Consider the following 15923-nt stretch of genomic DNA (forward strand, 5'->3'; position numbering starts at 1 on the left):
GTGATGCATCCTGCACCTCAATTGCTCAGCTCCAGAAGTTGAAGTCCTCTCCACTTTGTGTTATAAAGGATTACCACAACTATTTATAGCAACCGACAACCCATTATCAATATCATTTCTAGAAAAAGAGTGAAACTGTATACAGTGAAAATGCACATTGGTCAGAACCATATTCACTTTCCAAAAGCTAATTATTTCTAATTATTTTGCAGATGACATTTATTGAAATCATACTTGTTTAAATATTGAAATGAGCTATTTCTATTTCACAGAACTGAAATTAAAAATGGGTGTGGGAAGGTGTGTCGACGTGATAATTTTCCAACTAACAAAAGATTTAGTGAATGTCTAAATAGTGACACATTAAAAATAGGAACACACCCAATCCCTGAAGCTTTTAGGCATGCAACTGTCATAAATATGTTAAACACCTGTGCAGTATATAAAGTGCAGCGGCACTGAGTGTAGTATCACCACCCAGGAAAACTAATCTACACTATTTACCTGTTCATCATGATGAAGCTGATCCTTTCTCTGACTCTGATCTGGGCGCTCTCCAGCACAGGTAACCCCATTTATTCTTACTTTATAGTTTCTGCAGGTAATACAGAGCACTATTTAAAGAAATTTCTCATTTTATCATAGCTGATTTTAGAAGGGAATTTAATTCAATTGTTGACAGTTGATTTATTTTAATAAAACAAAACTATTTTTAAGTCTTAAAAAAAAAAAAAATCGTATAAAAGTCTGAAGAGGTAGAAAGCAGAGTAATGTAGTGCAGATCAGACACCCTTTTTACAACCTTTGTGATCCTTTTTGTATTAAAATAATAACATTAAGAGTTTTCAGATTTTACAAACCACCAAAACACCTCAGACATTTAATAAGACTTTTGAGCTGTGATCATCATTCACTGATTATTTTTCTCCCTTTACAGCTGGAGCACTTGTGTGTAAAACTTGCACAGATCCACAGTGTTCAAGCACGATACCACTAACGTGTTCCTCAGAGACAATGTGTATTACAGCTTCCATTAGAGGTAGGCATTCCTTTATGTCATCTATTACCCTTCAGTGAAATACGTGTACTGTAAAGTTCTTGCCGTCAACATTAACAACAACATTGTACTTGGATTTTGTAGCTACTTCATCTGGAACCCCAGGCCAGCAACTCTTCAAGGCTTGTGCATCGTCCTCCCTGTGTCCAGCCGCAGGCTCTCAGACATTTTCAGTCAACTTGGGAGTTGCGAGTGCACTTGCATCTGCGACGTGCTGCAACACAGATAACTGCAACTCAGTAACTCCACTATGTAAGTATATGGATAAATATCTTGTGAAAGAACAATGATATATTACTATGGATAAGTGGTACAACCTTGATGTGCTCTCTTCCTCAAATTAATGATGTTGTTTTTTTCTGTTTCAGGCCCTGCTACTCCAGCAGATAACAGCCTAAAGTGTAACTATTGTAACCCCATGACCTCTCAATGCACTAGTCCATTACAATGTAAGGGATCGGAGGACCGCTGCTTTCAAGCGACTGGTGAGTCTTTATTTTTTACTTTGAAGTTTGACTCCAACTAAGTATTTCAAATAATTTACTGGGTGTAAGATCTGGAAAATCAAGTACATTTTTCTCAACCTATGTACAATTTTGTGGTGCTTTCACTCTTGCTCCACTACATTTCAGAGGTATATTGTACATTAATTAGATTATTACTTATTTATGACTATAAATGTAATGTAGTGAAGATTTATAATAATAAATTAGTAATAATCCAATAATAAAATATATATAATGATAAAATACTCTGACAGACACCATTCTTCATAATTCTGAATGTAACTTTACTTTTACTTTTGACACTTTAACGATATTTTTCTCAAAATACTCAAGTACTTCTTTCATAGAAGATTTGCATTTGTCAGAGTATATTTACATTGTGGTATTGCTTACAAACAACAGCAATTTAGTTCGTCAAGTAAAATAGTGATTCTTCTCACAGTGACAGATGGGTCCACAACATCTCCGGCCTTTGGCTGTGCATCTGCAAACCTGTGTGCAGCTGCTACCAGCCTGGGTAGCCTACCTTTCATGCAAAATGTTGGTAACATTAGCAGCGGACCTTCCTGTTGTGGAACCAGTTTGTGTAATACTGTCACAACAACTGCCGCCCCAACGACAACAACAACAACTGCCGCCCCAACAACAGTGGCAGCCATGACAACTACAACTGCCGCAACAACAACTGCAGCCCCAACTACAGCTGCAGCACCAACAACAACTGCCACACCGACAACAACAACTGCTGTCCCAACAACAACTGCAGCACCAACGACAATGGCCACACCGACAACAACAACTTCTGCCCCAACAACAACTGCAGCCCCAACAACAACTGCTGGCCCAACAACAACTACTGCTCAAACAACAACTGCCGCCCCAACAACAACTGCAGCCCTAACAACAACAACTGCTGCCCCAACAACAACTGCCGCCACAACAACAACTGCTGCAGAAACAACTACTGCCACCCCAACAACATCTTCCTCCCCAACAACGACTGCCGCCCCTACAACAACAACAGTCCCAACTACATCTGCAGCACCAACAACAACCGCCACACCGACAACAACAACAACTGATGCCCCAACATCAACTACTGCCCCAACTACAACTGCTGCCCCAACAACAACCGCCACTCCGACAACAACAACTGCTGCCCCAACAACAACAACTGCAGCCCCAACTACATCTGCAGCACCAATAAAAACCGCCACACCGACAACAACAACTGATGCCCCGACTACAACTGCGGCCCCAACAACAACCGCCACACCGACAACAACAACTGCTGCACCAACAACAACAACTGCTGCCCCAACAACAACTGCCATAACAACAACAACTGCTGCAGAAACAACGACTGCCACCCCAACAACATCTGCCTCCCCAACAACAACCGCCACACCGACAACAACAACTGATGCCCCAACATCAACTGCTGCCCCAACTACACCTGCAGCACCAACAAAAACGGCCACTCCAACAACAACAACTGCTGCCCCAACAACAACAACTGCTGCCCAAACAAAAACTGCCGCCCCAACAACAACTGCAGCCCCAACAACAACCGCCAAAATGACAACAACAACTGCTGCACCAACAACAACTGCTGCCCCAACACCAACAGCTGCTGCCACAAAAACGACTGCCGCCCCAACAACAACAACAGTCCCAACTACATCTGCAGCACCAACAACAACCGCAACACCGACAACAACAACAACTGATGCCCCAACATCAACTACTGCCCCAACTACACCTGCAGCACCAACAACAACTGCTGCCCCAACAACAACTGCAGCCCCAACAACAACCGCCACACCGACAACAACAACTGCTGCCCCAACAACAACAACTGCTGCCCAAACAACAACCGCCACACTGACAACAACAACTGCTGCACAAACAACAACTGCCACACCGACAACAACAACTGCTGCCCCAACAACAACTGCCGCAACAACAACTATTGCAGCCCCAACTACACCTGCAGCACCAACAACAACTGCCACCCCAACTACAACTGCAGAACCAACAACAACTGCAGCACCAACAACAACAGCTGCCGCCCCAACAACAACTTCTGCCCCAACAACATCTGCGGCCCCAACAACAACTGCTACCCCAACAACAACAACTGCAGCCCCAACTACATCTGCAGCACCAACAAAAACCGCCACACCGACAACAACAACAACTGATGCCCCAACATCAACTACTGCCCCAACTACAACTGCAGCCCCAACAACAACTGCCACACAGACAACAACAACTGCTGCCCCAACAACAACAACTGCTGCCCAAACAACAACCGCCACACCGACAACAACAACTGCTGCACCAACAACAACAACTGAAGCCCCGACTACATCTGCAGCCCCAACAACAACCGCCACACCGACAACAACAACTGCTGCACCAACAACAACAACTGCTGCCCCAACAACAACTGCCGTAACAACGACAACTGCTGCAGAAACAACGACTGCCACCCCAACAACATCTGCCTCCCCAACAACGACTGCCGCCCCAACAACAACAACAGTCCCAACTACATCTGCAGCACCAACAACAACCGCCACACCGACAACAACAACAGCTGATGCCCCAACATCAACTGCTGCCCCAACTACACCTGCAGCACCAACAAAAACGGCCACTCCAACAACATCAACTACTGCCCCAACTACAACTGCAGCCCCAACAACAACCGCCACACAGACAACAACAACTGCTGCACCAACAACAACAACTGCTGCCCCAACAACAACTGCCGTAACAACAACTGCTGCAGAAACAACGACTGCCACCCCAACAACATCTGCCTCCCCAACAACGACTGCCGCCACAACAACAGTCCCAACTACATCTGCAGCACCAACAACAACTGCCACACCGACAACAACAACTGCTGTCCCAACAACAACTGCAGCAGCAACGACAATGTCCACACCGACAACAACAACAACTGATGCCCCAACATCAACTGCTGCCCCAACTACACCTGCAGCACCAACAAAAACGGCCACTCCAACAACAACAACTGCTGACCAAACAACAACTGCCGCCCCAACAACAACTGCAGCCCCAACAACAACCGCCACACTGACAACAACAACTGCTGCACCTACAACAACTGCTGCCCCAACACCAACAGCTGCTTCCACAACAACGACTGCCGCCCCAACAACAACAACAGTCCCAACTACATCTGCAGCACCAACAACAACCGCAACACCGACAACAACAACAACTGATGCCCCAACATCAACTGCTGCCCCAACTACACCTGCAGCACCAACAACAACTGCTGCCGCAACAACAACTGCAGCCCCAACAACAACCGCCACACCGACAAAAACAACTGCTGCACCAACAACAACAGCTGCTGCCCCAAAAACAACTACAGCCCCAACAACAACTGCAGCCCCAAATACAGCTGCAGCACCAACAACAACTGCCACATCGACAAAGACAACTGCTGTCCCAACAACAACTGCAGCACCAACGACAATGGCCACACCGACAACAACAACTGCTGGCCCAACAACAACTACTGCTCAAACAACAACTGCCGCCCCAACAACAACTGCAGCCCTAACAACAACAACTGCTGCCCCAACAACAACTGCCGCCACAACAACAACTGCTGCAGAAACAACTACTGCCACCCCAACAACATCTTCCTCCCCAACAACGACTGCCGCCCCTACAACAACAACAGTCCCAACTACATCTGCAGCACCAACAACAACCGCCACACCGACAACAACAACAACTGATGCCCCAACATCAACTACTGCCCCAACTACAACTGCTGCCCCAACAACAACCGCCACTCCGACAACAACAACTGCTGCCCCGACTACAACTGCGGCCCCAACAACAACTGCTACCCCAACAACAACAACTGCAGCCCCAACTACATCTGCAGCACCAACAAAAACCGCCACACCGACAACAACAACAACTGATGCCCCAACATCAACTACTGCCCCAACTACAACTGCAGCCCCAACAACAACCGCCACACAGACAACAACAACTGCTGCCCCAACAACAACAACTGCTGCCCAAACAACAACCGCCACACCGACAACAACAACTGCTGCACCAACAACAACAACTGCAGCCCCGACTACATCTGCAGCCCCAACAACAACTGCTGCAGAAACAACGACTGCCACCCCAACAACATCTGCCTCCCCAACAACAACTGCTGCACCAACAACAACAACTGCTGCCCCAACAACAACTGCCGTAACAACGACAACTGCTGCAGAAACAACGACTGCCACCCCAACAACATCTGCCTCCCCAACAACGACTGCCGCCCCAACAACAACAACAGTCCCAACTACATCTGCAGCACCAACAACAACCGCCACACCGACAACAACAACAGCTGATGCCCCAACATCAACTGCTGCCCCAACTACACCTGCAGCACCAACAAAAACGGCCACTCCAACAACATCAACTACTGCCCCAACTACAACTGCAGCCCCAACAACAACCGCCACACAGACAACAACAACTGCTGCACCAACAACAACAACTGCTGCCCCAACAACAACTGCCGTAACAACGACAACTGCTGCAGAAACAACGACTGCCACCCCAACAACATCTGCCTCCCCAACAACGACTGCCGCCACAACAACAGTCCCAACTACATCTGCAGCACCAACAACAACTGCCACACCGACAACAACAACTGCTGTCCCAACAACAACTGCAGCAGCAACGACAATGTCCACACCGACAACAACAACAACTGATGCCCCAACATCAACTGCTGCCCCAACTACACCTGCAGCACCAACAAAAACGGCCACTCCAACAACAACAACTGCTGACCAAACAACAACTGCCGCCCCAACAACAACTGCAGCCCCAACAACAACCGCCACACTGACAACAACAACTGCTGCACCTACAACAACTGCTGCCCCAACACCAACAGCTGCTTCCACAACAACGACTGCCGCCCCAACAACAACAACAGTCCCAACTACATCTGCAGCACCAACAACAACCGCAACACCGACAACAACAACAACTGATGCCCCAACATCAACTGCTGCCCCAACTACACCTACAGCACCAACAACAACTGCTGCCGCAACAACAACTGCAGCCCCAACAACAACCGCCACACTGACAACAACAACTGCTGCACAAACAACAACTGCCACACCGACAACAACAACTGCAGCCCCAACTACACCTGCAGCACCAACAACAACTGCCACCCCAATTACAACTGCAGAACCAACAACAACTGCAGCACCAACAACAACAGCTGCCGCCCCAACAACAACTTCTGCCCCAACAACAACTGCAGCCCCAACAACGACTGCTGCCCCAACAACAACCGCCACACCGACAACAACAACTGCTGCTCAAACAACAACTGCGGCCCCAACAACAACTGCTGCCCCAACAACAACAACTGCAGCCCCAACTACATCTACAGCACCAACAAAAACCGCCACACCGACAACAACAACAACAACTGATGCCCCAACATCAACTACTGCCCCAACTACAACTGCAGCCCCAACAACAACCGCCACACAGACAACAACAACTGCTGCACCAACAACAACAACTGCTGCCCCAACAACAACTGCCGTAACAACGACAACTGCTGCAGAAACAACGACTGCCACCCCAACAACATCTGCCTCCCCAACAACGACTGCCGCCCCAACAACAACAACAGTCCCAACTACATCTGCAGCACCAACAACAACCGCCACACTGACAACAACAACAACTGATGCCCCAACATCAACTGCTGCCCCAACTACACCTGCAGCACCAACAACAACTGCTGCCGCAACAACAACTGCAGCCCCAACAACAACCGCCACACTGACAACAACAACTGCTGCACAAACAACAACTGCCACACCGACAACAACAACTGCAGCCCCAACTACACCTGCAGCACCAACAACAACTGCCACCCCAATTACAACTGCAGAACCAACAACAACTGCAGCACCAACAACAACAGCTGCCGCCCCAACAACAACTTCTGCCCCAACAACAACTGCAGCCCCAACAACGACTGCTGCCCCAACAACAACCGCCACACCGACAACAACAACTGCTGCTCAAACAACAACTGCGGCCCCAACAACAACTGCTGCCCCAACAACAACAACTGCAGCCCCAACTACATCTACAGCACCAACAAAAACCGCCACACCGACAACAACAACAACAACTGATGCCCCAACATCAACTACTGCCCCAACTACAACTGCAGCCCCAACAACAACCGCCACACAGACAACAACAACTGCTGCCCCAACAACATCAACTGGTGCCCAAACAACAACCGCCACACCGACAACAACAACTGCTGCACCAACAACAACAACTGCTGCCCCAACAACAACTGCCGTAACAACGACAACTGCTGCAGAAACAACGACTGCCACCCCAACAACATCTGCCTCCCCAACAATGACTGCCGCCCCAACAACAACAACAGTCCCAACTACATCTGCAGCACCAACAACAACCGCCACACTGACAACAACAACAACTGATGCCCCAACATCAACTGCTGCCCCAACTACACCTGCAGCACCAACAAAAACGGCCACTCCAACAACAACAACTGCAGCCCCAACAACAATTACCGCAACAACAACTGCAGCCCCAACTACAGCTGCAGCACCAACAACAACTGCCACACCGACAACAATAACTGCTGTCCCAACAACAACTGCAGCACCAACGACAATGTCCACACCGACAACAACAACTTCTGCCCCAACAACAACTGCAGCCCCAACAACAACTGCCGCCCCAACAACAACTGCCGCCCCAACAACAACTGCTGCTCAAACAACAACTGCGGCCCCAACAACAACTGCTGCCCCAACAACAACAACTGCAGCCCCAACTACATCTGCAGCACCAACAACTGATGCCCCAACATCAACTGCTGCCCCGACTACAACTGCAGCCCCAACAACATGCTGCACCAACAACAACAACTGCTGCCCCAACAACAACAACAGTCCCAACTACATCTGCAGCACCAACAACAACCGCCACACCGACAACAACAACAACTGATGCCCCAACATCAACTGCTGCCCCAACAAAAACCGCCACACCGACAACAACAACAACTGATGCCCCAACATCAACTGCTGCCCCGACTACAACTGCAGCCCCAACAAGAACCGCCACACCGACAACAACAACTGCTGCACCAACAACAACAACTGCTGCCCAAACAACAACAACAGTCCCAACTACATCTGCAGCACCACCAACAACTGCCACACCGACAACAACAACAACTGATGCCCCAACATCAACTGCTGCCCCAACTACACCTGCAGCACCAACAAAAACGGCCACTCCAACAACAACAACTGCAGCCCCAACAACAACTACCGCAACAACAACTGCAGCCCCAACTACAGCTGCAGCAACAACAACAACTGCCACACCGACAACAACAACTGCTGTCCCAACAACAACTGCAGCACCAACGACAATGTCCACACCGACAACAACAACTTCTGCCCCAACAACAACTGCAGCCCCAACAACAGCTGCTGGCCAAACAACTGCCGCCCCAACAACAACTGCTACTCCAACAACAACTGCGGCCCCAACAAAAACTGCTGCCCCAACAACAACAACTGCAGCCCCAACTACATCTGCAGCACCAACAACTGATGCCCCAACATCAACTGCTGCCCCGACTACAACTGCAGCCCCAACAACAACCGCCACACAGACAACAACAACTGCTGCCCAAACAACAACTGCCGCCCCAACAACAACTGCAGCCCCAACAACAACTGCCACACCGACAACAACAACTGCTGCACTAACAACAACAACTGCTGCTCCAACAACAACTGCTGCAGAAACAACAACTGCAGCCCTGACGAAAACAACTGCTGCCCCAACAACAACCGCCACACCGACAACAACAGCTGCCGCCCCAACAACAACTGCAGCCCCAACAACAACTTCAGCCCCAACTACATCTGCAGCACCAATAACAATGGCCACACCGACAACAACTGCGGCCCCAACAACAACAGCTGCCGCCACAACAAAAACTGCAGCCCCAACAACAACGGCTGCTGCCCCAACAACAACTGCTGCCCCAACAACAACTGCTGCCCCAACAACAACTGCAGCACAAACAACAATGGCCGCACCGACAACAAAAACTGCTGCCCCAACAACAACTACAGCCCAAACGGCAAAAAATGTTGCCGCCCGTCAACAACTGCCGCCCCAACTACAACTGCAGCAACAACAACAACGGCTGCCGCCCCCAACAATGACTGCTGCAACAACAACAACCGCCACACCGACAACAACAACTGCTGCCCCAACAACAACGGCTGCTGCCCAATTAACAACTGCTGCCCCAACAACAACCGCGACACCGACAACAACAGCTGCCGCCCCAACAACAACTGCAGCCCCAACAACAACAACTGCTGTCCCAACAACAACTGCAGCACCAACGACAATGGCCACACCGACAACAACAACTGCAGCCCCAACAACAACGGCTGCTGACCCAACAACAACTGCAGCCCTTACAACAACAACTGCCGCCCCAACAACGGCTGCTGCCCAAACGAGAGCAACTGCAGCACCAACAACAACTGCCACCCCAACAACAACGGCTGCCGCCCCAACTACAGCAATTGCAGCACCAACATCAACTGCCGCCCCAACTACACCTGCAGCACCAACAAAAACGGCCACTCCAACGACTGCAGCCCCAACAACAACTTCTGCCCCAACAACAACAACTGCCGCCCCAACAACAACTGCTGCAGAAACAACAACAACTGCAGCCCTGACGACAACAACTGCTGCCCCAACAACAACGGCCACACCGACAACAACAGCTGCCGCCCCAACAACAACGGCTGTTGACCCAACAACAACTGCAGCCCCAACAACGGCTGCTGCCCAAACAAGAGCAACTGCAGCACCAACAACAACTGCCACCCCAACAACAACGGCAGCCTCCCCAACGACAGCAATTGCAGCACCAACAACAACTGCCGCCCCAACAACAACTGCAGCCCCTACAACTGCCGCAACAACAACTGCAGCCCCAACTACATCTGCAGCACCAACAACTGCCACACCGACAACAACAACTGCTGCCCCAACAACAACTACTGTCCCGACAACAACTGCAGCACCAACAACGACTGCTGCCCCAACAACAACCGCCACACAGACAACAACAACTGCTGCCCCAACAACAACAACTGCTGCCCAAACAACAACCGCCACACCGACAACAACAACTGCTGCACCAACAACAACAACTGCAGCCCCAACTACATCTGCAGCACCAATAAAAACCGCCACACCGACAACAACAACTGATGCCCCAACATCAACTGCTGCCCCAACTACACCTGCAGCACCAACAACAACTGCTGCCGCAACAACAACTGCAGCCCCAACAACAACCGCCACACCGACAACAACAACTGCTGCCCCAACAACAACAACTGCTGCCCAAACAACAACTGCCACACTGACAACAACAACTGCTGCACAAACAACAACTGCCACACCGACAACAACAACTGCTGCCCCAACAACAACTGCCGCAACAACAACTATTGCAGCCCCAACTACACCTGCAGCACCAACAACAACAGCTGCCGCCCCAACAACAACTTCTGTCCCAACAACAACTGCAGCCCCAACAACGACTGCTGCCCCAACAACAACCGCCACACCGACAACAACAACTGCTGCTCAAACAACAACTGCGGCCCCAACAACAACTGCAGCCCCAACTACATCTACAGCACCAACAAAAACCGCCACACCGACAACAACAACAACAACTGATGCCCCAACATCAACTACTGCCCCAACTACAACTGCAGCCCCAACAACAACCGCCACACAGACAACAACAACTGCTGCCCCAACAACATCAACTGCTGCCCAAACAACAACCGCCACACCGACAACAACAACTGCTGCACCAACAACAACAACTGCTGCCCCAACAACAACTGCCGTAACAACGACAACTGCTGCAGAAACAACGACTGCCACCCCAACAACATCTGCCTCCCCAACAATGACTGCCGCCCCAACAACAACAACAGTCCCAACTACATCTGCAGCACCAACAACAACCGCCACACTGACAACAACAACAACTGATGCCCCAACATCAACTGCTGCCCCAACTACACCTGCAGCACCAACAAAAATGGCCACTCCAACAACAACAACTGCAGCCCCAACAACAACTACCGCAACAACAACTGCAGCCCCAACTACAGCTGCAGCACCAACAACAACTGCCACACCGACAACAACAACTGCTGTCCCAACAACAACTGCAGCACCAACGACAATGTCCACACCTACAACAACAACTTCTGCCCCAACAACAACTGCAGCCCCAACAACAACTGCTGGCCCAACAACAACTGCCGCCCCAACAACAACTGCTGCTCAAACAACAACTGCGGCCCCAACAACAACTGCTGCCCCAACAACAACAACTGCAGCCCCAACTACATCTGCAGCACCAACAACTGATGCCCCAACATCAACTGCTGCCCCGACTACAACTGCAGCCCCAACAACTGCTGCACCAACAACAACAACTGCTGCCCCAACAACAACAACAGTCCCAACTACATCTGCAGCACCAACAACAACCGCCACACCGACAACAACAACAACTGATGCCCCAACATCAACTGCTGCCCCAACAAAAACCGCCACACCGACAACAACAACAACTGATGCCCCAACATCAACTGCTGCCCCGACTACAACTGCAGCCCCAACAAGAACCGCCACACCGACAACAACAACTGCTGCACCAACAACAACAACTGCTGCCCAAACAACAACAACAGTCCCAACTACATCTGCAGCACCACCAACAACTGCCACACCGACAACAACAACAACTGATGCCCCAACATCAACTGCTGCCCCAACTACACCTGCAGCACCAACAAAAACGGCCACTCCAACAACAACAACTGCAGCCCCAACTACAGCTGCAGCAACAACAACAACTGCCACACCGACAACAACAACTGCTGTCCCAACAACAACTGCAGCACCAACGACAATGTCCACACCGACAACAACAACTTCTGCCCCAACAACAACTGCAGCCCCAACAACAGCTGCTGGCCAAACAACTGCCGCCCCAACAACAACTGCTACTCCAACAACAACTGCGGGCCCAACAAAAACTGCTGCCCCAACAACAACAACTGCAGCCCCAACTACATCTGCAGCACCAACAACTGATGCCCCAACATCAACTGCTGCCCCGACTACAACTGCAGCCCCAACAACAACCGCCACACAGACAACAACAACTGCTGCCCAAACAACAACTGCCGCCCCAACAACAACTACAGCCCCAACAACAACTGCCACACCGACAACAACAACAACTGCTGCACTAACAACAACAACTGCTGCTCCAACAACAACTGCTGCAGAAACAACAACTGCAGCCCTGACGAAAACAACTGCTGCCCCAACAACAACCGCCACACCGACAACAACAGCTGCCGCCCCAACAACAACTGCAGCCCCAACAACAACTTCAGCCCCAACTACATCTGCAGCACCAATAACAATGGCCACACCGACAACAACTGCGGCCCCAACAACAACAGCTGCCGCCACAACAAAAACTGCAGCCCCAACAACAACGGCTGCTGCCCCAACAACAACTGCTGCCCCAACAACAACTGCAGCACAAACAACAATGGCCGCACCGACAACAAAAACTGCTGCCCCAACAACAACTACAGCCCAAACGGCAAAAAATGTTGCCGCCCCGTCAACAACTGCCGCCCCAACTACAACTGCAGCAACAACAACAACGGCTGCCGCCCCAACAATGACTGCTGCAACAACAACAACCGCCACACCGACAACAACAACTGCTGCCCCAACAACAACGGCTGCTGCCCAATTAACAACTGCTGCCCCAACAACAACCGCGACACCGACAACAACAGCTGCCGCCCCAACAACAACTGCAGCCCCAACAACAACAACTGCTGTCCCAACAACAACTGCAGCACCAACGACAATGGCCACACCGACAACAACAACTGCAGCCCCAACAACAACGGCTGCTGACCCAACAACAACTGCAGCCCTTACAACAACAACTGCCGCCCCAACAACGGCTGCTGCCCAAACGAGAGCAACTGCAGCACCAACAACAACTGCCACCCCAACAACAACGGCTGCCGCCCCAACTACAGCAATTGCAGCACCAACATCAACTGCCGCCCCAACTACACCTGCAGCACCAACAAAAACGGCCACTCCAACGACTGCAGCCCCAACAACAACTTCTGCCCCAACAACAACTGCCGTCCCAACAACAACTGCTGCAGAAACAACAACAACTGCAGCCCTGACGACAACAACTGCTGCCCCAACAACAACGGCCACACCGACAACAACAGCTGCCGCCCCAACAACAACTGCAGCCCCAACAACAACAACAGCTGTCCCAACAACAACTGCAGCACCAACGACAATGGCCACACCGACAACAACAACTGCAGCCCCAACAACAACGGCTGTTGACCCAACAACAACTGCAGTCCTTACAACAACAATTGCCACCCCAACAACAACGGCAGCCTCCCCAACGACAGCAATTGCAGCACCAACAACAACTGCCGCCCCAACAACAACTGCAGCCCCTACAACTGCCGCAACAACAACTGCAGCCCCAACTACATCTGCAGCACCAACAACTGCCACACCGACAACAACAACTGCTGCCCCAACAACAACTACTGTCCCAACAACAACGACTGCTGCCCCAACAACAACTGCCACACAGACAACAACAACTGCTGCCCCAACAACAACAACTGCTGCCCAAACAACAACCGCCACACCGACAACAACAACTGCTGCACCAACAACAACAACTGCAGCCCCAACTACATCTGCAGCACCAATAAAAAACGCCACACCGACAACAACAACTGATGCCCCAACATCAACTGCTGCCCCGACTACAACTGCAGCCCCAACAACAACCGCCACACCGACAACAACAACTGCTGCACCAACAACAACAACTGCTGCCCCAACAACAACTGCCATAACAACGACAACTGCTGCAGAAACAACGACTGCCACCCCAACAACATCTGCCTCCCCAACAACAACCGCCACACCGACAACAACAACAACTGATGCCCCAACATCAACTGCTGCCCCAACTACACCTGCAGCACCAACAAAAACGGCCACTCCAACAACAACAACTGCTGCCCCAACAACAACAACTGCTGCCCAAACAACAACTGCCGCCCCAACAACAACCGCCACACCGACAACAACAACTGCTGCACCAACAACAACTGCTGCCCCAACACCAACAGCTGCTGCCACAAAAATGACTGCCGCCCCAACTACATCTGCTGCAGCACCAACAACAACCGCAACACCGACAACAACAACAACTGATGCCCCAACATCAACTACTGCCCCAACTACACCTGCAGCACCAACAACTGCTGCCCCAAAAACAACTGCAGCCCCAACAACAACCGCCACACCGACAACAACAACTGCTGCCCCAACAACAACAACTGCTGCCCAAACAACAACCGCCACACTGACAACAACAACTGCTGCACAAACAACAACTGCCACACCGACAACAACAACTGCTGCCCCAACAACAACTGCCGCAACAACAACTATTGCAGCCCCAACTACACCTGCAGCACCAACAACAACTGCCACCCCAACTACAACTGCAGAACCAACAACAACTGCAGCACCAACAACAACAGCTGCCGCCCCAACAACAACTTCTGCCCCAACAACAACTGCAGCCCCAACAACAACTGCGGCCCCAACAACAACTGCTACCCCAACAACAACAACTGCAGCCCCAACTACATCTGCAGCACCAACAACAACCGCCACACCGACAACAACAACAACTGATGCCCCAACATCAACTACTGCCCCAACTACAACTGCAGCCCCAACAACAACCGCCACACAGACAACAAAAACTGCTGCCCCAACAACAACAACTGCTGCCCAAACAACAACCGCCACACCGACAACAACAACTGCTGCACCAACAACAACAACTGCAGCCCCAACTACATCTGCAGCACCAATAAAAAACGCCACACCGACAACAACAACTGATGCCCCAACATCAACTGCTGCCCCGACTACAACTGCAGCCCCAACAACAACCGCCACACCGACAACAACAACTGCTGCACCAACAACAACAACTGCTGCCCCAACAACAACTGCCATAACAA

The 15923-nt window shown here is 50.7% G+C and overlaps 3 protein-coding genes across 3 annotated transcripts; all 3 read left to right on the plus strand.

Moving 5' to 3' along the window:
• Positions 1–516: 516 nt before the first annotated feature.
• On the plus strand, positions 517–8559 carry LOC127350637 (mucin-2-like; the record flags this gene model as incomplete). The annotated part of the gene is made up of 6 exons (XM_051377452.1): positions 517–565; positions 938–1039; positions 1142–1309; positions 1426–1542; positions 2006–5382; positions 5425–8559. Coding segments are annotated over exons 1-6 (6948 nt in total), but the record flags the coding sequence as incomplete, so codon positions are not given.
• A 1342-nt stretch (positions 8560–9901) lies between these two features.
• On the plus strand, positions 9902–11821 carry LOC127350638 (mucin-2-like; the record flags this gene model as incomplete). Its single annotated transcript, XM_051377453.1, has 1 exon — positions 9902–11821. A coding segment is annotated over exon 1 (1920 nt), but the record flags the coding sequence as incomplete, so codon positions are not given.
• Positions 11822–12039: 218 nt separating this feature from the next.
• On the plus strand, positions 12040–15686 carry LOC127350639 (putative mediator of RNA polymerase II transcription subunit 26; the record flags this gene model as incomplete). Its single annotated transcript, XM_051377454.1, is given in 3 exon segments — positions 12040–12570; positions 14865–14878; positions 15060–15686. Coding segments are annotated over 3 exon segments (1050 nt in total), but the record flags the coding sequence as incomplete, so codon positions are not given.
• Positions 15687–15923: the final 237 nt, after the last annotated feature.

Source organism: Dicentrarchus labrax, unplaced genomic scaffold (genome assembly GCF_905237075.1).
Source record: "Dicentrarchus labrax unplaced genomic scaffold, dlabrax2021, whole genome shotgun sequence".
Lineage (NCBI taxonomy): Eukaryota > Metazoa > Chordata > Actinopteri > Moronidae > Dicentrarchus > Dicentrarchus labrax.